The sequence below is a fragment of the Colletotrichum godetiae genome, assembly GCF_030913485.1.
Source record: "Colletotrichum godetiae strain CBS 193.32 chromosome Unknown BDP55scaffold_7, whole genome shotgun sequence".
Classification (NCBI taxonomy): Eukaryota; Fungi; Ascomycota; class Sordariomycetes; order Glomerellales; family Glomerellaceae; genus Colletotrichum; species Colletotrichum godetiae.
In genome coordinates, this window is record NW_026851255.1 from 1,394,916 (window position 1) to 1,416,922 (window position 22,007).

The following is a 22,007-nucleotide window of genomic DNA, read 5'->3' on the forward strand; positions in this document are numbered from 1 at the left end:
CGGAAGCAAACTTATTTACTAAAGGCCCAGAGGCCTCTTACCCTTGACCCACGACCTTGACAGCGAGACATGATGGTTCCACCGGAGGTGCCCAAAGACACGTCGGTTGACGGTTTTCGAACGATGGGCGTCATGCGGCTCAGTGGCGCCCGTTTGACAATCTCATCTCACTTTCGCGGATGCTACGTCCCGGTCCATGGCATCGGGCTGTGACATCTCGTATTCCGGCACTTCATCCTCGGCTGCGCATCCGATTGGTAGACGACTGTGCCGTGAGCTAGAATACAACGTGCCCAACCCCTTTGGCCCGGGAAGGACCATCACATATCAGAAAGACCAGTACGATGCTGGATGAGGTCAAGCTGGAGCCTGGATGTCTGGTACTGTGCCGCGGACGGAGCCGGGGGCCGGCATATATTACCCCATTTGTTTCCGCCGGATGACGGCCATTGCTCGAGCATCCTTTCGCCCAGTGGTATTTCTGTTCCCGTCTGTGTACGCCCACCCACCGACTTTTCGATCATGTTCGAAACCGGGATCTTCGTTGAGATATCTGCCCAGACGGCTGGCAGCCGTGCTCTACTGGTGTTATGGACGACGAAATGTGCCCTGGCATTTGCATTAGTTGTGCCTATCCGTTTGTTTCTGATGTATCTCTTGAAGTTAAGATGGGTATGCGGCACGGAGAACAACATAAAATAAGTCAGTCGGTCTTGTTTGCTTGTGATAAAATGTCGGCGAGCCGCATGTCTCCTGTGCGGAAGTCTGAGATTCCGACCGCTCTTACGCCCCTAGGACCTCCATCCTGAGAGCCTGGGGGCAATCTTTGACCAGATCAAATTAGATTCCTTCCCGTTCCGCCTACTACAAACTTTCCATTCGTGGATTGCTTTCAAGCATAGGGCTGTGGCACCTTCAACTTACAAAGATCATCATTGAGATCCCGGATTTCCTGAAAACCTGTTCCTTGCGAGTGCGGGATGCTATCTGCCGATGTCTTGCATTTTTCCGGATGTCAGGCGGTGAGGTTGTCAGCTTTGATCATTCTCCATGGAGGATACTCTGATATTACCGGTGAGTCCCCCGCAGACCACATGCTTGCTGCTTTCCTCTCTTCTTCACCTCCTATCCTTACTCTCATCCTTCAACTCCATCAGCCGACAAAACGTGGCCCTGGGCCCCAGGCGTAGCCCAGCCCTGGCGGTGAAGGCTCGTCTACCTATAGCCAGGCAGTCAACACTTCTGCCACTAAGAGACATTTTGTCCTGCTCTGAACGGCGATGTTCCCTTCCTACCGGTCATCCTATAATCGACCTATCTTTTCCCTCCTCTCTACATCAAGATCCCCCGGTCCACGCTTGTATTACAGCCACACGATACAATATCCCGCGAAATCTCAGACCAGCCATGTGTTCTACGATATCAAGGACAATGCGACATGGAATTCCGTAAGGTCGTCTCCTCTCTTCTGAGAATCATTAGATTCTTTCAGATTGCCGTCTCTTCCGTCTCTTCCTACATTACCCCCTCCCGCCTCCACAGACCATTTCTTTGGCAGGCCTGCTTCGCTGCTTGGTCCTGCTGCCATATATCACGGCACGGCTTAGTTAACGTGTGTAACTTCTCGTTGCTGCTCTGCCGTGATCACCCAATCAATCATTGGGCCCTCCGGTCTGCGAAGTTGGCGGGAGACTCCGGGCTGGTACGGGGATGCGATCCATCGGGGCGGCGGCGGTATCTGAAGAAGCGAAGGACATTAGGCGGCGTGCGTGTAATAAGTCGCACTTCTAGGTTTGGTATGCCTGCCACAGGATCTTGGGAACACTGCACTCTTCCTGGACTCGTATATCTCACCAACCGACGGGCCCTGGGTCCGGGGCTAAAGACGACAACTTGGACACGGAGTTCCGACTACTATCCGCCGGGCCCTTTGGCATGTAGCGCCAACGGTTATCAAGCGGGCACGCCCGGGTGGCGCTTCAAGCTGCAGACCAACAGCACCACGCTTCGTCTGGCCAACGTCTCTCGCCGTCCTGTTTAAGCATATGCTTGATCTGCCTAGGTCTGTGCGGTAGGTCAACAATTATCCCCAATCCATCGCTATCTCTCTTGCTCGTTGGGGTGTCTCGTTTGTTGCTGAACTGCGCTAACAGATCGAGCAGTGTCTTCGCAGGACCTGACTATTCCGGCATATAGCTGGCCATCTTCAACGAGAGGATTAGTCCTGTGCCGCGGACTCGAGTACGAGATTATCGTGCCCTGCTCTATCCGCGTCTATTCAGCCAAGCTTCCGCCAGTGTATATAAACCGAGTCGAAGGCTGAAGTCTGTTGCTTGGTAGGAAGCGCGGTAGCATTATCACACACAAGGGCGTGTACTATAACGTCGTGTGTGTTGTGTTCCCTGCCAGTCGCTCGAAACTTCACGTTAGACGCTCTCGTCGGGTTTGACGGGGGTATGGAGATGGTCCCGGGCATGACCGACGCCGATTCATCAACCAACAGGTGGCTTGACTCGTCAGTATCACCGGATTGGCTCTGGCTGTTCTGGCTTCCTGGTATCAACCAGCACCTGATCGCCGCGGATGGCAAGGCCTTGCAGAGAAATCCAGAGCAGGACAATATTGTGCTGTTCCACACCCGTGTTGCCCATCCAACTTTGGAGTGCCTCAAGTCGTTCATAGAATCGGAAACACACGACATCAAGAACACCTGGGAGCATCAACTGAGCCTCCCGTCTATCCCTCTACGCTTTATACCATGCACTCATCTTCCGTATCGTAAGTCTACACATCTCGAAGATGCTGTCATGAGCTGACGTTGTAATCTGCAGAACGATCCCCGGGACCAAAACCTGCGAACTGTTTCCCGAGACCCCAGTCCATCGTAGTGACAACGACGAAGTTCGCACAGCGGGCTGTCAATTGAAGCTTCAAACGTGGCAGGCCTGAGCTCTTCGCGGATCTCTGCTTGTGCCGCAGGATCTTCAGCTTGTACTTGCCAAGGGACGAGGAGTCGGTCGCCTCGTATTGGCGCGGCTGCTCGCGTATCCCCATTTGCTCCAGGGCCTCCTTGAAGTTGAAGTAGTTGGCTTCATCAGAGTCGAGCGCGAGTCCATCATCGTCTTCTCGGCAGTCAACGACTTCTTGTAGCTGAACTACGGCACGAGCTAAGGGAAAGGGGCATGCGGTGCCTTGTGCGCCCGTCGGGTGGGTTAGGGGAAGAGCCGGATAGCGATGGCCATCATAGCCATCTACAGAGAATCGAATGCTGGATCCAAACCTTTATCGCAACGTCAGTATCCAAAGGCCCAAGAGTAACCAAAACCAGAACAACAGAGGATACAAGGACTTCACAGAGGAGGGTCTGGTATGGATTCACTCTGCTTCGCCGTTTTGGAGCTCTCTAGAGACCCAGATAACGCCGGTCTCCAGTATTCTAACCTGCGATATTGCCGTCTCGTAGGAAACCCCAGACAATTGCTTGCTCGTGCTCCATGTCGAGCTTCCTCCCAAGTGTACTGCGTTCTTGGTTCCCTTGTACCAGGGACAACCGCGAGCAAGCTCAGCGGCCCACTTGGGTGGAGAGAGAGGCACAAGCTCATGTTCGCCCGCCGCATCAACAAATATCGAGGTCAAATTCGGCACTCAAACTACCAAGTTGCTGGGAGTATCAGTGTTTGGTTGGAAGGAAGTTGGTCGTCCTAACTGATCGCGGATCATGCGAATCATCAAAGCCGAAGCCCAGTGGAGCGAAGAACCTACTCCCCTCGCTAGCGATCATGTAAAGAGCCCGTCGCCGACGACTTCAAGACGAAGACCAACTGCTGAAAGTTTATAAAGCCTTGGTTGGCTACCATTTCTTAGCCGGAAGGTCGACGATGGAAAGCTACACTCAATGCCGCCGGCGAAGTTGATGCGACACCATCTCCCGCCAACACATTACGTTGAGATGAAAACGACTGTTGCTGTTCTGTTTGGGCTTCTTCGTGGACCGCATCCAAGGCCAAAGCAGTCCTGCCGACCCTCCCCCCCGGCTACTCGTGCTATCACTGAGGGCATACCGGTTCGTGTTACTGAACGGCTTTCATCCATTCTTTGCCTCCGCTCCTCATCTCAGAGCCTGATGGGAGTACGAGCGATGTTCGTCGCTGTGGGGCGTCTTTGCGTTTCCGCTGCGGCTCTACTGCCTTGATCCGTCGAGCCGCTTGTAGGCGCATCGGCCTCTGGCGGTTCGTGGAATAGCGAAGAAGATGTTCGCATCACCTGGGAGTCAGACTGCTCAGTACGGAGAGTCCTCTCCATCGCACCGCACGAGCCTCTCAACGACTGTACCTCTTCTTACCTAAAGTACTTTACACCAACATTCCTCCCCTCGACACTGAAGACTACGACACGCAATTGTCTCGAGCGAGTCGGTCAAGTACTGAAGAACTTAATTGCTGACAAGTTTTCTGTACCTCACGATGAAGTCGTACGGTTACTTGAACCCAACCAGAGATCAGTCGGGCCATCACAAGCTGGTTCTTATCTCAAGTTTGCACCAAGACGAGGACGTATGCCTTTGCGATAATCTTGTTAGTCAGCTACACAGGAGCTTTGGATCTATACCGCAGGCTGACGACCCCGGGCCCTCACGCAACCGGCCATCGTCAAACGGGGCCTATCCGGGTACTCTCTGTAAGATCTCCGAGCAGTCAGCAGAATGAGTGGATCTGGAAGGCGGTATGAGGGCACTTACAAACGGCCCTTTCACTTACATACCACTTCTGAGGAATCGTGGGCTCTGCCCACAACCTCCTCCTTCCACCTCCATACGCAGCAATAATAGACCATTATTGACCCTTCGTTCCAACCGTACGGTTGCCCTGCTGACGTGTATACCAACACTCTCCAAAGGAGATGAAATATGTCGCCAAAGGCAAAGGCAGAATCATTCTGCCCTCTCGAAGTTTTTGGAACTCTCTTTCTGTGCCTGGATTACTAGCCAGGTATTCAAATCACCCCAATGGCTCGGATCAGAAGCATCCGCGCATACGGTCCTGCTGGAGAGCTTCAATCTTGAACACCGGGAAACATTTCCCTGTTGTGAACGAGAAAATGGGTCTCAAGTTGCCTCTATATATTCACGACCACATTCAGTAATGGTGTTGTGGTCCGTATCACTTCCCTTAACTTAAGGATTCACGCACCTATGGACTCTTCAATCAACCGACCCCGGGCCCTTAAGAGCAAAATAGCCATACTTGAAAGCCGCCATAGTCGAGGCCGAGGATCGGCGTCTCATCCAGAACGAGATCGCCGCCGCCATTGGGGAATGCTGAGTGGCGTCTATCATGGCCTAGGAAGAGGCTTGCAAGGCGACCGAATTTCAGGTCAGCAGCTCTTGGTCGTGGGCCCCGGCAGGGATCCCTTACGTCGCGCCTACTGTTGCTCCTGTATGGATCTGGTGATGTTCAATGGCGCTATTGAGTACGTATAAGCAGTGTAGTACAGGCCTTGGCGGCTTCCGCGAGGCCATATACATGGCAGCAACTCGAAACATACTGCAAGAAACTGCGGTTGTCAACCCCCCGAAGTCCACACTCCACTGTGCGTCAATTGCTCAGACATGCACACAGAAGGCACGTAACCCTTGTTTAGCGAGCACCTGATTGTCTAGGGTAGCAGCGCTTTGCAAAAAAACACGGAGCAGGACAACGTTGTGGTCTTCTACACCCATGTTGTCCTTCTCAGTCTGGCGTGGTTGAGTATTTTACACATTTAGCAGCTGGCCCCAAGGCCCTCGGTCGCGAGGATTCTGCCCCTCATTGTTCTTGGAAAACAAGGCGACGAGAACGAAGGAATGGGCAGGGCTCAGTACCGAACCTTTGCCATGGCGGTCTATAAGAACTGAGGGTGGATGCCTCTGCTGGTCGCTATCCCCAGAAAGTCATCAGTAGCACTTCTTGTTACTTGGAGACTTTAGGACAAGCTTCTATAATATCTTGTCTCGCGACGACGACGACGGCGTTTGCTTTCGATGTGCAACAAGACCGGGAACATTCCATTCTGAGTCGAGAAATGAAGGAGACCTGGCCGATTTTGGTTTGCTCTTCTCTCCAGACCTTGGTGTCGTCATTCGCGTCGTTGGCGTCGCCTCACGAAAACATAATCATGGCAGACCACGCACCTACTTAATCCTCAACTTCAAAGACATGGAGATCACGCCCAACGTAACAGCGGCGCAGCTGTGGCAAAGAGGAGTCGGAGAACACGTCAGAATCTCAATCGTCAAAGCCCGCGAGTCTGAGCTCATTGAGGCTATGATCTTGGGATTTCTTGCACAGGCTGGTCATGCGTGGGTGCATCGCCAATCAATGGTCAGACCAGGCAGCGAACCGATGTCTATCAGAGACCGTTTGTCAGGCTCTCACTTGAATATATAGATATGGATGACCTCGACATGTTCTACGACCGTATAGCCGCTCATTTCCATGCAAACCCATCGGAGTAAGAAGCCTGGTTGCTCCCGAAGGCGACGTCCTTCCAAAAGCCGTCGCTAATGCTACTGTTTCAATCACCCATTCAGCTGCTGCCGCTCATATAGACGGCATAGAGCTGGGGAAAGCTTTACCTCAAGTGGTGGGGCTTGTTTCCCCCAAGGGAGTACGTTATGAGGAACATGACCGATCTTCAGTATAGTCGCATGTCCCGGGCCCTGGCACTAGCCATGAGCCCAAGGCCAGCCTACAATTACAACTACAACTGATGGTACTTCCGCTGGGGGTTTTTCGACTTGGGTTGGGCACTGCCCGGACTCGGCTAACCGATCGGACGACAGGGGAGGGACCCAGAGCGCGCCTGGTCTAAGCAGCACCGGCAGTTCCAGATGGAGTTCTATGAGGAACTTGAGCATAAGCCTCGCTCGCACGCCGGTCGTCTGCAGTAATCCAGAGGATAGCACGTCGCGGTCCAAGGTGGTCTCTGGTAATGCCAGTTCTCAGCTGTCGTCGGCCTTCCTCTTCTTAGCGAAAAGTCAAGGACGAGCAAAGTTATCTTGAATATTGCCCTCCCAAGACGCGCACTCGCGATCAGATGCGGGGTGGGTGTCGCCGGTATCATGACTGGATCATTCGCAGATCAAACCCACTAAGTTTCCATTATCGCAATCGAGTACATCGGTGGCTCTATCTGGAGCACCTCTTTCCGTTTGCTGGTCCCAAGCCCGAGGTCGTACCAGAACGTCGAACCATCTGAAGCTGTCAACACCGACCACAAAAGGGCTGAAAACCAAGGAGGCCAGCGTTGACTCGGATTTTGCACCATATATTACAGGGCGGTTTTGAAAACGAGAACCAAAAAGTATAACAAAAGACGCTGGAACGATCAAATGAACGCTTTCAGTCTACATGTAATCTCTATGGTAAATCAACACAATAATGACAGCAAATAATGATCATAGTCTCAAATGAATGTTTCTAGTCTACAATCCAATTTCTTGGTCAACCAGCGTGCAAACCGAACAAAATTCTGGTCACCCATTCTCCAGTACACATCTCCGAAGAGAGCACATCGGTCACGTAGATAATGATAGACTCAGCCATATCAACAGAATACCCGGCGTTCAGTACTCGGTATTTGAGGCCCAAGGTAAGGAATCACTGCTCAACGGCCCTGTGAAACAGGTACACGCCATAGCTGATATCACCCAGATACGGATCCAGCGCGCGTGCAACCCACGCTGCGGAAGGGGCAAGTTCTACAGAGCAGCCAGTGCTCTTATTCGCTTATAAGTAGTCACCCGGCCATCTCCTTTGCCACAAGTATCGAACAAGTACGAGGAAAATCGGACCGCATATTAACATATGTGCTAAGAATAAGTAACCTGAAAGCAAAGCGACGACCTAGCGCCTAAAGCTTTGATGTCGCAGTAGGGCCTTCACAGCCACAGCCGTCATCCTCATTCTTCACCTTGCTAGATTCAACCAAGGTACTCTTGTTGAAGCTCTGCTCACTAGGAGGCACATCCAACGCGGGGTTCTTGTCAAAGAAGTTGACTGGCTTGAGATGAACCTTGAGAATCTCGACTGGCATAACGGGGAAGTCTTCGATTCTTGGCACATGGTTGATGCCAAACTGCACCCAAACCACAATGTCAGACTCGGCAGTCAATGTCTCATTCCGCTCAGACCAGCCCCTGACACCTGTTCCTCCGCGAGACTGATTGGTATACCAGCCGCCGGCGTAAAGCTCCCGGTCACGATGTGTCGTGACATAGATGTTGTGGTCCGCGAACTCTGCGCGCTTGTAGTTGAAGCTATCATGGTCGCTCATGAGCTTCTGGAAAGGCGGCGCCATGATCTTGTAGGCCACTGGCTTCCCGTTGATGGGGTTGAGAGAGTTGGGGTTGGTGATCTTGAACGTGCGATTCACGTCAAAGTCAAGGTCAAGACCCGATGTCTTCTCCACGACCTTGTCGATGACTTCGTAGCCTGTGCCGTGAGGGTTCCAGTTGGGATCGCGGGGCATCTTGTGCGCTTCTGAGTACACTAGCTGGTTGGTGTGTCCATCAATCATGGGGTCGACGCGCAGGGAAAAGATGTGTTGATGGTGTCCCGCGAGAACACCAGGGTGAACAACGGTGCCGAAAGACGTGCCGACCTTGTCCAGCTCATGGTCGATGGGCTGTGTTGACAGGATACCGGTGGCTCGGACCTCGTAAGTCACCTCACCGGCTTGGTTGAACAGGAACATCAGAATGTACTCATAGTTGGAGACCGTAATGATGCTCTGGAGAACCAGTTCGCGAGATCGTACGAGGGCGGCACGTCCGGTACGGTAGTTGGTGTGCTTCCAGCCAATGCCTGCGTCTTGCTCGTGGATGCAAATGCAGTTATCTCTGGATTCGGGCTGACCGCGGTCATCGGAGATGACACCACTGAGATACTGAATACTCCCCAGACAGTCGCAGCCCAGCTGCAAGTTGTTGGCAGTGGCACCTGCGCCGGCGTCGCCGAGATCGAAGGCAGCTTTCTTGTGGAACGGATGACGCGGGTCACCGTACGGCACACTCATCTCTGAGAGTGAAAGTCTGTAGAATAGCGGACGGCCATCGTACTTGACATTGTACAGTACCATACCTTCGCGCTGGTTGAAGCCTGAGGCACTTGGTGTCAGCCACTCTTCCCAATGATTGATCTCTCTCTCTCTATCACGCTTTACATACCGATGAAGAAACTCCACTTCTGCCAATCGAGCACATTGCCGGTCTCTCCCACGGGAGTGACGGTGAAGCTGGGCCCCTCGGGTTGTATAACCTGGAGAGGCTTGAGGTCTTTTCGGAGGTTTTGTGCCTCAGGGATGTACTCGTTTCCTGGCTTGGGCTTGTACGGGCTGAGAGGCTTGATGGTGTTATCGGCGCCAGTGGGGAGAATATCAATGCGGACGATCTTGTACTCGTTGCATTCTACCACGGGCAGGATTGGTAGTGGGAAAGCATAGTGATTAGAGTCGAGCTCGGATGAGTTATTGGGGTCTCTCATGTAGAGGAAGACTTGATACAGGCGTGCATCATCATTTACACCATCGGATCCTGATAACAGTTAGTCGTAGGAAATACGAGCACTAAATTTGGGCACTTACCGTAGATCCAAGGGTCAGCGCAGACAACTGTGCCTTCAGGTAGCTCGAGTTTCTTGATCTCGGCAAGGACCTTGGGGTCCTCAAGGGCGATTTTCTCGACCAACTGAGCCTCGTCGTAGTCGACATTGCCGTGGACGTTGGCACCGAGCTTGAGGTTGCTCTCAACCTTTCCGCTTGTCAGGTTGACTACCGCTTCGTGGAAGAGGTCCTACACCGATTTTGTCAGCGTCTTTTCCAGAAATCAAATCGGCGAAGGCTGGTAATCGTACCGTTCCCCGGATGTAGTACGCAAGGAACGCCCTGCGATCAGGCTGAGTAGCGGACAGTCCCTTGTCCTTTGCGTCGAGGTAAGGTGACAGTTCTCCCTTGGCGGGCTCACTGAGAGTCACCACCTTGAATCGAAGAGAAACTGATGTTGGCCAGGCAGTCTGGATCACCTGTGCTGCGGCTTGTATCTCCGCACCCGAGAGGGGACAGAGGGGGTGTGGTGATGACATGCTGGAGACGGGCGATGTGGTTGAGGGTTGTAAGTTAAGAGACTACAGTTGATCTCAAGCGCAGGTGAGGGAACAGGAAGGCTTTATAACCCGAACCCAAGAATAATGCGTGGATGTTAGCGGCACCGTTGTTGCTGGCCTCAAACCGCGGCGGGAACCCTCCTCTTTATCGGACCTCGTTGCTGCGTAAGTTCGGCGCAGGTGATCCACATTTTAGGAGTGGCGCTTGACCCGCATGTCCCCTCCGGGTATAAGCGTCCTGCAGCTTGGTTCCATGCTGTCACGGCACCTTGGCATCGCTTCTTATCACCAAGTACATGTATCATCCTTGTCGGTATTTCTGCCCTCGAGCTCCGATCTGGTGCCTCGACTTTAGCAGACGTCCTTTGACCTGAATTATAGGAATAGCCAGCTATCTTCCAGTTCCCAGAGATAGATGAGCCAGGACTTTGTCATCCTCTCGGCATCATCTCGGGCCCAGATCCTTTCCAGCATCTCAATGGCGTTTCTGACATTGTAGCAACACGATGATATCCAAATATTCCTAAAGATTTCCCGAACCATGATCTTAAGATCGGCCGCTTGAATCTCTGCTCCAATGACAAAAGCCGGCCATACTAGGCTCTTCACATGGAAGTCCTGGGCTGTGATTGAGAGCATGTGGAGTATGGCGGATCGAGTTGCCACATCAAGATGCAGATTATAGAGATGCTGCCCTTGATCAAGCAGGGGGCCGACTATGTTAGAGGCATACACTTCAACCGCGACCTTGTAAGCATGCGCAAGGTGCGAGCGCGATTGGTGGTGCTCAGGATCTGGGAAGTTCTCCGCCCAAGCTGAAGGCGAGAAGTTCTCGAGACTTTTACACAACTCTGCGGCCTTCAGCTGGTCCGCTCCTGAACAGGTTGAGAGTGATCGCAAAGAGTTGATGATGGAAACGAGGTACAGCAACTCAGCAGGACAGCCAACCCAAGTCTGATCTTCAGACTGCCGCAAAGTCCTCAAGAGGGACGGGTCCAGCGACGCCATCTGCTGGGCAAAAGAGCCTTTTGCTGGCGCTAGCGTTGCGCCCATGATCCCAAACCTATCAGCAGAATTAGCGGTGGACTCGGGTAAGGCATTTCACAGAATGACCCTACGTCGTGTAGGCTGTGTCGAAATATTCTAGCCAGTGATCGGTTCCAAGACTGTGATTATGAGGGGAAGCTTTCCGCTGTTGGAGTATTTCACCAGCGCCTCCGAGGTGATGCTCCCATCCCCGACTACCAAACTCGACCACATCCATGCATATGAACAGAACAATGGCAGCCACTGCGGCATCATTATTTGTCACATCTTCGTCTTGTATCTCTGCCTTCAGGAACTGCAGGGCTCTTTGCTTATGAGACAGGGCTACACGCAGTGAGGGCGAGAAGTTTGGTTGGCTCAATTGCCAGTCGCGTCCCTCCGATTTATGCCACAGTGAAGTATTGTCAACCTCAGGAAGCCTACTTTCCGCACGGGGAACTTGGATCTGGTTGATGACCAGGCGATGAGAGTAATGGAAGGCCGATATTGCAATCATTGCATGGGATAAGGCATGACTCTTGGACATAAGCGGCATAAGGGACAAGAAAGGATTGCTGGATGTCTGGTACACGACGCATTCCTTGGACATTTCCATGTCAACTGACACAGCATGGTCAGCGCCTTCACCTTGGGATGATTTGGTCTGGGTTACGGCTTACAGTAGCGTATGTACTTCCGGCAATCAAGAGATAAGTCTTGCAGGTCAGGGTCAATGAGAGACCATGACACGTCAAGTGAAAACGGCTGTGCTTCAGGCAACGTCTCCCAGGAGTATCTCACTGCGAGGGAGTCCGGCTGATGGGGTCTTTTGCCTAGTGGATCGCCGTTTGGTTCTTGATCTGCACCGAATGTGACTTTTCCCATCATCTTGCCTCTGCTGGCCACACTATTGGTCCATACCAACTTCTTCGGTCGGTCGTATCCTTGGCACCGAAGCTTCAAGGAGGTGCAGCGGAGACATGTTGGGAGGAGTCTGTCACACTTGGCCCGCTTCTGCCGGCAGGTCCAGCACGAATTGGAAGCGTGGGACGCGTCTGGCATGACAAATGGAACATTTTTTGGTTGGAGAGTGGGTGTCTGTGATGCGAGATGTTTGCGTGAAGTTGGGCCCGGGCGAGATGTGGAGGTGAAAGTTGGCAGGCGGGGTGTCTTTCTTATCAAACGGCAGACCCGGCAGACCGGGAGGCCGGCAGATTATGCGATCGACGCTAGTCTCCATCAGGAAGCCAAGACGCGGCCCTGGTCGGAACCCCAGATTTGTCCTTCACTCTGACACCGGGGCTTCAAAGTTCGAGGGCTGGGATTGCTCTACATGCCAGATATGAGCGATTTGTGTGTCTCTTGATGAGTTCAAAGTTTTACAAGTCATACATTGGTTGTTTTCATGAGGGTACGGTGAGTCATTGTGAGTTTTCGCAGCTACACAAACCTCCGCCGTGGAAGGCCTCAGATCACCAACCCGCAACCTACGACTTCCGTCGGATTTTGCTCCGTCCTGCCCAGACTATTTGGAAGCAAGTATGTATCACACTCAGCGTATCGGCCAACAAATGCGATGCGAGCAGAAGTTCGGAAACAGGAGCGAAATACAGCTTGAGAAGCTTAGATTTCACTGGAGCATTCTTAAGGAATTGCTTTACAAAGTAATTCAGACTGACTCAATGCTGCTTGAAGTCCCTCACATGTCCTTGCTTCCGCTACGGAGGACATCGGTGCGAGGGCCACTCGCAGCCGGCTCCAAGCTCAGCTGATTTGGACGTACAGGTAGTCAGATCCGCAATGTTCTGAACCATTCACAAGATACTGGGTGTTGATCACAGTGAGAAGCTGAAATACCTCAGTTCCTAAGCTCTTGCTTCACAAAAGCAATCGCGAATCTCGGAATCCCCCGCATTCTCAATGATTTTGGAGGGGCACATGGCCAATGCGAAAAAGTGGATTTTCGTATTCGCGAGACCTCATTCCGGACCCCATCCTGACCGGACCGGGTTGACCTTCCGATGCGGGGGCGTTTTGTCGCCGTTATCCAGCTTGCGCCGGGAGACCCTGCGAGATAGCCTATATCGGAGAGAATTGGGACCGAAAAACAGGTGCTTAAATCAGATTGATCCTACCGAAGTCAAGCTACTTCAACCCCTGAGACGTAAACTGACGGTTTCCTGCTATCTTCACTTTCTCCGAAAGCGCTGGAATCATCACTTTGCCCAACATTGTCATTCGCCTTGAGATAAAAGATGTCTTCTAGAGAGAAGAGCCCCTTTTGGGTCGAGTCCGAGGATTGGCATACCGCCGGCGAGCCTTTCCGCATTGTGGACAAGCTGCCGCAGGGCTATCTACCCGAGGCGCAAACCGTGGCCGATCGTCGTTTCGCTGTCATCAGGGATCCCGGCCACCCACTGGATGAGCTTCGTCAGTCACTATGCCACGAGCCTCGCGGCCACGCCGACATGTATGGAGGTTTCATCACGCCACCTGATGACTCTGGGGCTCATTTTGGCGTCATGTTCTGGCACAAAGACGGATTCTCAACTGCATGCGGGCACGGAACCATCGCACTGGGGTACTGGGCTGTGACGAAGGGCCTTGTCGAAGCACCCGAAGTGAACGGGGTTGTTGACGTCGTCATCGATGTTCCATCCGGGCGTGTGGTGGCCAGCATCAGCGTCAAGGAGGGCAAGCCTGTCCATGCCGACTTTGTCAATGTGTTGAGCTATCAGCTTGTCAAGGACCTCGAAGTCAGAATCCCGTCTCACGATGCAACTATCAACGTCGATCTTGTCTATGCTGGTGCTGTCTACGCTACGTTGGATGCATCTCAGTTCGGACTCGTGGTTGAGCCTAGTAGACACCAGGACTTCATCAAGCTCGGTAGAGAGATCAAGGCTTCCATTGGCGATAAGGCCAACTACGGCACCTATGACCTCTATGGCGTCATCTTCTACAACGAAGAAGGCGATGTCAACAACGAGCAAGACGAAGTAAAACAGAGAAACGTCACCGTATTTGCTGATGGACAAATCGATCGCTCTCCATGCGGTTCGGGTACCTGTGCAAGACTTGCGGTGCTACTTGCGCAGGGCAGGATAGCAGCAGGTCGCTCCAAACTCACGCATAAGTCCATCGTTTCTACCTGTTTTCAAGCCAATATTGTATCTGAGGAAACCAGTCCTGTGGAAGGCTTCCCGGCATGTATCCCTCGCGTCAGGGGACACGCAAATCTGGTTGGGCGGATGAACTTCTACATCGATCCTTCCGATCCAGTTTACCCCGGTTTTCTCCTCCGGTAAGGATAGGACTTTACCGAACCTACTGCGACTTCGGGGCCTCGGGCCCGTCTTGTGGAGCCGAGTACAGCCGCTCCGGACTCCGACTGGAACTTGAGTAAGACGCGTGAGGTGGAGACTTCTTCATGAGGCTTCCGCCCCTAATGTGAACGCGACCTACAGTCATATCTATTGAGCCGGTCTGACTTATGGACGTCACGGTGGAAGCTTTACTTATCTGCACATCGCTTGAGGTACCTAAATGATTCTGCGCTGGAAGAAGATTTCACATTAGCCGGAATGACCAGCGATCATTAGTTGTATTAGGTCAACTAGAGATAAATTCGTCATGTTCATTATGACCGTACGAGGAGGGCTGATTCTCCTTGCGAAGCATCGTACCCTGCATAATCCCCATGTTCATTTATGAAGAGTTGTTGCCAGTCGCAACTCCCCAGAAGTATCCACACCAACTTCCCAAGATAAGCACGATCAGCGCTATGAAGCAGCTCTTGGAGATGAGTCTGTTCTTCTCGCCATTCTGCCCGTAGAACCTCTCCTTTCTGACGTTCAGAATCTCGCCACGCGCGATACGCAATTTGCGTGTCCACTGCAGGTGTCCAAGGTCGACCGACTTCCAGGACGCGAACGTAAGGAGGAAAGAAACCACCACGGAGATTCCGGCAAGAATGACGTAGACAATAGTGACCTTGTCGTAGGAGTTGTTGTCGTTGTCTTGAATGACACCAGTAATGACGCGAACGACAATGTTCATTCTGAAGAAACCATCCTGTTAGCTTCGACCAGGCATCAGGTATCGTTTATGCAGGGAATCTTACGCGTTGTTCATGGTGATCTTCAATGCATATGCCGAGCCAAAGACAGTCGAGTCCCACATTGACGTGCGGATACTGTCAATGATGGTGGCGGGTCCGAAACAGTAGGCGAATGCAAAGACTCCGAAACTCGCAGCAGTGCCCTGAGTGGTGTTGGCGAAACACACGAGCAACATGGAAGTAAACATTCCAATGCCACAGAAGACCACTAGAGGGCTTTGTTAGTTACGAGGAAGCGCGTTTCGCTAGTTGTCACAATGGGCCAGCACTTACAGACTGAAATTCGGTTGCCGTAGAGATCAAGGAAGACTCCAAGCAGGGGTACAACGAAGAAACCTGGCTGCGTTAGCAATTTGAAAGACTGGGGCGAATATCAAGATTATCTTCTTACCGGCATATTGCAACGTGGCGCTATACCAACCAGCAGTGATGGAACTGGTTCCGAAGCGCTGCTCGGCCAGCTCAGTCGCGTTCTGCAGGAAGACGATGGCGGTACTCGTTTCGAACAATGAGAAGCCCATCACAGCCCAGAAAGCCCACGGCAATTCGAGAACCTTGCGCAACTCGAACTTCTTCGTCTTTTCCTTCAACCTCTCACCAGTTGCAGGATCGCTGACGCCATGGAATTTGCTGTTGGCAACCTTTGTGAACCAGTAGAACACACCCGTCATGACGTTCGTGAAGAGGTTCATGAAAACCGCAACCCAAAAACCCAGGCAAAATCTCCCGTCTTCTTGGCGATGATATTAGCAGACGATTTTCCAGCAAATGCACCAATCTTGCCGATGCCCAACTCGAAGCCTAAAGTCGACGCAAAGCCGTTGCCGGGGGCGAACCAGGATGAGAAGACTTTGTATTGCGCCACTTGAGTTGCGATATCTCCGAGAGAGCGGATGACTCTGCCGGCGATCATAAACTTGTAGGAGCGGGTCTGAGCTGCTGCCGCCACAAGAATGGAACCAGCTGAGTAGAGGAAATTGCCGTATAGCATGGCACCTGGTTGCCTGTCAGCAAGGCTCGCATTGATATTCCCAATTTCTTCTTGCCTGCACCACCAATTCTGTCCGTAACGACACCACTGAGTAGCATCAGAGCCGTGACCATGAAATCCTCGCTAGCTTCCAAAAGAGAGAACTGGGTGTTGTTGATCTTCATCTCCTTTTTCATCGTCGTCTTCATGGCACCACTCAGTCCGGAACTCCATTGAGAACCAAATCCAATGGCAGTCACCAACACAACAGAGGCCAGCTTCCATGTCAACGGAACCGGTCTGAGGCTACTGTTGACTGAGACTTCATCGCTATCCGGGGACGCAGAGACGGCAGTCGTGAAGCCCTGCTTTTCGTTTTGACTCGTCTCAGAGACATGGTCCGCAGGAGCTTGCTCGGCATCCCGAGGAGGTGGCACTGCTTCGGCAGCCATTGCTTGAGTGTTGAGGAGGAGATGCTGAGCTGAGACCCTCGGACTAGTAGAAAAAATAGAGTGTCTACTGTAGAGCGAGAGACGATGTCAATATTTGACAAAGTTTGGTTCTTATAGTATAGTTATCATGAATGTCACTCCGAAATTGACCGATGGACAACAACGGAGGGTCCTAACCCCGACTACGCGTCTAGGATCGCAAGCCGTGGATGGCCCTGCATCAGTCAGGCGCTCCCGCTTGGGAACGAGGTGGCACCACGTGCGGATGAGCAGGCGATGAACCTGTCTAGCCCGACGAACGTGCATCTAATCAATCAGATTAGATCCACAGTTCGTCGAAATCAAGGTTGCAGAGACCCTTTGATTCATGAATCTGCAGGAACTAGACCCAGTGTTGGCAAGTTTGGACCACCAAACTGGGAATATGATGAGTCTCCTTGGGGCCGACAAAGGAGGCAAAGCAAGCCAAAGCGCTGTCACTGAAAAATCTGTCCCGGGCATGTCCTAAAGTGAGTAGCGGCGGCGCAAGTGGAGGTCCAAGACGCCAATAAGCATTCCTCATCTGCTTGTGCAGAATTTCTCACAGTGATATTTCATGCAGATCAAAAATCCCTGCTGTTGCAAAGGAAGTCTAGAAGTCTAAATCGCGGTAGTTTGGCGTTGAATGACATTCTGGAGAAGCTCGACGTTATCAGATCTTGAGAGAGAGAGAGTACTGGGTTCCCTGAGTAAAACCATGTACATTTCGAGGTAAGAAGTCCAATAATCAGAGGGAAACAACGGCTTTCATATAATCACTGACTGAATTTAACTAACATGAGCTAGATACGCAGAGCTTCTTCTTGTTCTTCTGCTTCTTCTTCTTCAACGATAGGTCAAACGAGGTGACGTTGAAGAACGGACGAATCACAGCTTAGAACCAGGTTTCATTGCCCCTCGGCGATACGACGGAATCCCGCTCGGCTCGACCGAGTGAACCCGCCAAGACTGATTCGCGGCCATCATCCGTCAATCAACCATGCTTTAACGCCTTTTTCACGCCCATCTGGACTGCGGCGTAATTGGCAAAAGTCGATCTATCGAGTGAGTGGGAGCCGACCGAAAAGTACATGCATCTTGCGGGACTTTTGATCCATGCACGCGTTTCTTGATGTGGGCGGGCCGGGGCTGACGCTAACGTGGATTGATACGACAGAAGAAACATTTGATCTAGAAGCTCAGCTTACATTTCTTTACCTGCATTGGCTTCTTTCTCCATTGATCATTGTCACGTTGTCTTACCCAATCGGAAAATGGCGAAGAAGGACGATTTTCCGGCCCCGAAAAGCCCTCATTCAACGACAAGCTTGCATAGAAGAGGCGGCAGCCGAAGCCCAAGTCAAGATGACGACGTAGTTGTCAATGATGAGACACCACTGCTCAAAGCCAGTCATTCCAACATGGCGGTTCCTTCGTATCAGACTCCCGACTTGAGTCTCGTGGCTGAGACAGAAGCGCCCCAACAACCGGTGTCCTGGACGTCAATGCCAAAAAAGTGGCAGCTGGGCATGGTCGTTTTTGCACGCCTGGCTGAACCGCTCGCCGAGCGATCACTTACATCGTATCTTTTTTACCAGTTGAAATTTCTCAGCCCATCTTTGCCAGACTCGGCAATTGCAAGACAGGCCGGTCTTCTCACTGCTGCATTCGCCGCCGCCCAGTGTGTGACTGGCATGTTATGGGGACATGTGGCTGACAGTCCTCTTTTCGGTCGAAAGCGAGTTCTTCTCGTGGGTTTGCTGGGAACCTGCATCTCGGCGATTGGAATGGGTCTATCTACTTCCTATGCCTCTGTGGTATTCTTTCGTGTCCTAGCTGGAGCACTGAACGGGAATGTAGGTGTTCTCAGGACCATGATCTCGGAAATCGTTGAAGACAAAAGGTACGCGTGACCTGATACCCCTTTCACTTGCGGTCGCTTGATTAGTACTAATGGTTGAACAGGTACCGGTCTCGCGCTTTTCTTCTACTTCCAATGTGCTTCAACGTTGGCGTCATCATCGGACCTCTTCTGGGTGGATTTCTTGCCGACCCTATTGCATCTCTCCCCTCAATCTTCGGGCCGGGCTCGTTCCTCGGTGGTGAGAATGGAGTCGAGTGGATGATACGATTCCCATACGCCCTGACAAACTTTGTTTGCTCAAGCATCTTGATGATTGCGGCCCTGGGAGTGGTTCTCGGACTGGACGAAACGCACCCGCTCCGGCGCCATCGCCGAGATCGAGGCCGGGACGTCGGGCGCTTTCTTCTCAGAAAGGTCTTCAGAGTGGAAAGCCCGCCCAGTGATTATCATCTCATTGGCAATGGAAACGAGCCAACCGAAGCGGGAGACGTCGAGGACCAGTCTTCGTCTAATAAGCCCGTGGAAGACAAGGGCCGGGCGCCTCTGCGCGCCATCTGTACGCGCAACGTTATCTTGACGTTGGTTCAGAACTTCTCCTCAGCTCTACACGTTTCCGCGTTCAACTCCATTCTGTTTGTTATGTTGCCAGCACCTCAAGCAGACAACACCAATGCTCAACTTCCATTCCGATTCACCGGTGGTCTTGGTCTGTCGTCTCAGAAGGTTGGCTTTGCTAACACAGTCATTGGAGCTGTTGGCCTTCCCCTCCAGATCCTCTTGTTCCCCTGGATCAGCAGCAGGCTGGGCGTGCTGCAGTCCTACCGCACATTCCTCCCGTTCAGTGCGCTGGCGTATTGCTCGCTACCCTATCTCGCCCTGTTGTCGAACAAGAGCCCGCTCTTGTGGCCCTTCTTGTCTATCGTCTTGAGTGCACAAGTCATGTCAAGGACGTTTGTTGGGCCGGCAACGATCATGCTGGTCAACGATTCTGCTCCACACCCTGCCCTGCTAGCCACTGTGCATGGTGTTGCGTCGAGCACCTCAGCTGCAGCTCGCATGCTTGGGCCCACCGTTGGAGGAACTGTCCTAGGCTGGGGACTTAGCAACAACTTTGTTGGTGCACCATTCTGGGGCATTACGCTTGTTGCACTTGTCAACTGGTCGTTACTTTATGTAGTGAGGGAAGGAAACGCCATCTAGAAGTCAAAATGCATAGATATATCATATAAGTAGAAAGGCCGGCATTAGAGACTGCGTAGAAAGCCCCTGCCTATCGCATCAAGTACTAAGGTAGGTTTAAAGAAATATATGATCCCATCAGTGGTATTACCGCCAACCTCTGACTCAAACCATACAGCGCAACTTTGAAGTGTGACCACTCGCTCATCCATTTCCGTCCCTGGCCATCATTCGTTGACCAGACCATTCTCCTGATGCTGTAGGCTTACGTCGCCGGCTTCATCTTGTTCTCTAACTGTCGAGCTTTAACATTTCATCTCACAGCACTTTGATATCGGCTGGTTATCAAGAACCATGACTAAGAATGCCTGCTATCCGCTGTGAGGTATCTCGAATACATATCGTGCGAGAAGCTGCAAATGACAGCATGTGCTGAAAGTATCTAATTCGCAATCATGTTGAACACTATCTTTCCAATTCCTCCTTTCCCGTTATACACCGTTGCACACGCTGCTCTCACGCGGTCGATATCTTTGAAGTCGACTTTACATCCAACAACGGGAAGGATGTCTCCCTGTTCTGCGTGAAGAGTCAAGGTTTCCAAGTCCTTAGCATTGGGGTTAAGGAACAGGTACTCATACTTGACACCCCAGCGTCTTGCGCGTGCCCTACGATACGAATCAGCCAGGTTCAAGACCATGAGCCCATACCATGGGAGACGTGGGTTATCTGGTCTCTTCATCACACTGGATTGTTGAAGTTGAGTGCCGGAGGGCTGTGTAGCGATAGAGACAATCAGGCCCGTGGATGGTGTCATGAGGTGCAGGAAAGACATCGAATCCCCAGTTGTGTCTAGGATGAAGTCGATGGATCCTCGAGGAATGACCTTGGTGACGTCTTCCTTGGTGTAGTCGATGACTGGATTCTAGTTCAGTAGTGGTCTTGATTGAAATAGCTTGATTGAGGCTCACCTTGGTCAACAGTGTCTTTGCCAAGCAGTTCTGGCACTTTGTCTACCTTTGATGTTGAGACAGTGGTGATCACTTTGCCGGCATGAAAGACGTTCTTAGCGATCTGACACGCATACGCGCCAGTGCCACTCACTTCCAAGAGTCCATGTCAGCGATTTTTTATCGTAGACATTGAAGTATCTCACTCACAGCCAGCTGGTATGAAGACTGTCTTGCCTGATAACGATCCCTCGTACCGTCTCAAAGTTTGCAGGGCTGTCATGCCTGCCAATGGCAGTGAAGCGGCATCATCAAAAGAGATATTCTTGGGTTTGAGAGTGACGTAGTTCTGGGAACATTTGGCGTATTCACTCCATGCTCCTTCAAAGATAATGATTGAAAATTCAGCATCCGCACATACGCTCTGTCGCGTCTTTCAGGCACGTAACTGCATTACTTACCTCGGCTCGCTTCTGGTAACCGCGAGTAAACTTCATCGCCAACCTTGATGCCTTTGATATCCAAGCCCACTTCCGTTACGGTCCCTGAGCAATCATAGCCGATTTGGTACGGAAATCTGTTCTCATGCTGTCAGAGGACAAGATCATCTCATAGATAACGAGTTGCAGTGCGTGACGGACGTCTCTTTTAACGCAAGCTTGAATACTCCTGCTGCCTTCTTGACATCAACGGGATTGATACTCGCTGCGTGGACACGGAATACTACATCAGTAGGCTCCGTCACAACTGGCTGAGGGATTGTGGAGAGCTCATATGCGGACGGTTCGCAATAGCTTGGCGCCGTGACAGCTAGCATTGAGGAGGTCATTTTTGACCACAAGTGAATAGAGAATGGTAATTCTTCTACAAGACAGGCCAGAATGAAGTCGATTTGCTGGTGATATATTACCACTAACGTAGGAGCGTAGTTGAGGGAACCCCGAATCCCGCTTGGAGATCCGCCCACGACGTTGACGCTGAGCGGAGCAATAATTGAGCCGAGCAGGAGGTGGACAGATGAGTCTCTGTTAGCAGACGTTTCTGGTCGACCTTAGTCTCAAAGCGGATGAGGCCTGAATTCGATTGGCGCCAGCAAATTCTACTCCGCTCAGTAGACCTGTGCCGCCGGTGGGCGAACCGATCACATAAGCAAGACGCTAAGTGCTCGATAGCAGATCACGATAACGGATTAAAAAAAAAAAACCATCATGTTGAAGTCTGAATCCCGATCGACGTCCGCGTCTTTAACGGAGCTGCAGGTCACATCAACGTATGGAATCCGTAAACGT

General features: G+C 51.9%; 7 protein-coding genes across 7 annotated transcripts; 2 read left to right on the forward strand and 5 right to left on the reverse strand.

The window, feature by feature from the left end:
• Positions 1 to 7,890: 7,890 nt before the first annotated feature.
• On the reverse strand, positions 7,891 to 10,118 carry BDP55DRAFT_544978 (copper amine oxidase; the record flags this gene model as incomplete). Its single annotated transcript, XM_060568536.1, has 4 exons — positions 7,891 to 9,137; positions 9,206 to 9,571; positions 9,622 to 9,829; positions 9,891 to 10,118. The coding sequence occupies 4 exons, from the start codon at positions 10,116 to 10,118 to the stop codon at positions 7,891 to 7,893; spliced, it is 2,049 nt and encodes a 682-aa protein (XP_060433786.1).
• A 396-nt stretch (positions 10,119 to 10,514) lies between these two features.
• BDP55DRAFT_725469 (fungal-specific transcription factor domain-containing protein) lies at positions 10,515 to 11,192 on the reverse strand (the record flags this gene model as incomplete). Its single annotated transcript, XM_060579014.1, has 1 exon — positions 10,515 to 11,192. One exon carries the CDS (start codon positions 11,190 to 11,192, stop codon positions 10,515 to 10,517), a length of 678 nt encoding a protein of 225 aa, XP_060433787.1.
• A 642-nt stretch (positions 11,193 to 11,834) lies between these two features.
• BDP55DRAFT_691469 (C6 finger domain-containing protein Acr-2) lies at positions 11,835 to 12,227 on the reverse strand (the record flags this gene model as incomplete). Its single annotated transcript, XM_060576972.1, has 1 exon — positions 11,835 to 12,227. The coding sequence occupies one exon, from the start codon at positions 12,225 to 12,227 to the stop codon at positions 11,835 to 11,837; it is 393 nt and encodes a 130-aa protein (XP_060433788.1).
• An 899-nt stretch (positions 12,228 to 13,126) lies between these two features.
• On the forward strand, positions 13,127 to 14,673 carry BDP55DRAFT_388760 (uncharacterized protein). Its single transcript, XM_060567202.1, has one exon. The coding sequence runs from the start codon at positions 13,421 to 13,423 to the stop codon at positions 14,471 to 14,473; it is 1,053 nt and encodes a 350-aa protein (XP_060433789.1). The 5' UTR covers positions 13,127 to 13,420; the 3' UTR covers positions 14,474 to 14,673.
• On the reverse strand, positions 14,640 to 16,707 carry BDP55DRAFT_758256 (major facilitator superfamily domain-containing protein; the record flags this gene model as incomplete). Its single annotated transcript, XM_060580801.1, has 7 exons — positions 14,640 to 15,225; positions 15,289 to 15,493; positions 15,559 to 15,621; positions 15,677 to 16,008; positions 16,041 to 16,281; positions 16,332 to 16,561; positions 16,598 to 16,707. 7 exons carry the CDS (start codon positions 16,705 to 16,707, stop codon positions 14,874 to 14,876), a joined length of 1,533 nt encoding a protein of 510 aa, XP_060433790.1. The 3' UTR covers positions 14,640 to 14,873.
• A 1,439-nt stretch (positions 16,708 to 18,146) lies between these two features.
• On the forward strand, positions 18,147 to 19,789 carry BDP55DRAFT_544701 (major facilitator superfamily domain-containing protein; the record flags this gene model as incomplete). Its single annotated transcript, XM_060568505.1, has 2 exons — positions 18,147 to 18,628; positions 18,691 to 19,789. 2 exons carry the CDS (start codon positions 18,147 to 18,149, stop codon positions 19,787 to 19,789), a joined length of 1,581 nt encoding a protein of 526 aa, XP_060433791.1.
• Positions 19,790 to 19,877: 88 nt separating this feature from the next.
• BDP55DRAFT_652782 (chaperonin 10-like protein) lies at positions 19,878 to 21,762 on the reverse strand. The gene is made up of 5 exons (XM_060574134.1): positions 21,360 to 21,762; positions 21,180 to 21,295; positions 20,929 to 21,099; positions 20,740 to 20,871; positions 19,878 to 20,686 (listed from the first exon to the last, which is right to left on the reverse strand). The coding sequence occupies exons 1-5, from the start codon at positions 21,545 to 21,547 to the stop codon at positions 20,211 to 20,213; spliced, it is 1,083 nt and encodes a 360-aa protein (XP_060433792.1). The 5' UTR covers positions 21,548 to 21,762; the 3' UTR covers positions 19,878 to 20,210.
• Between the last annotated feature and the right edge of the window lie 245 nt (positions 21,763 to 22,007).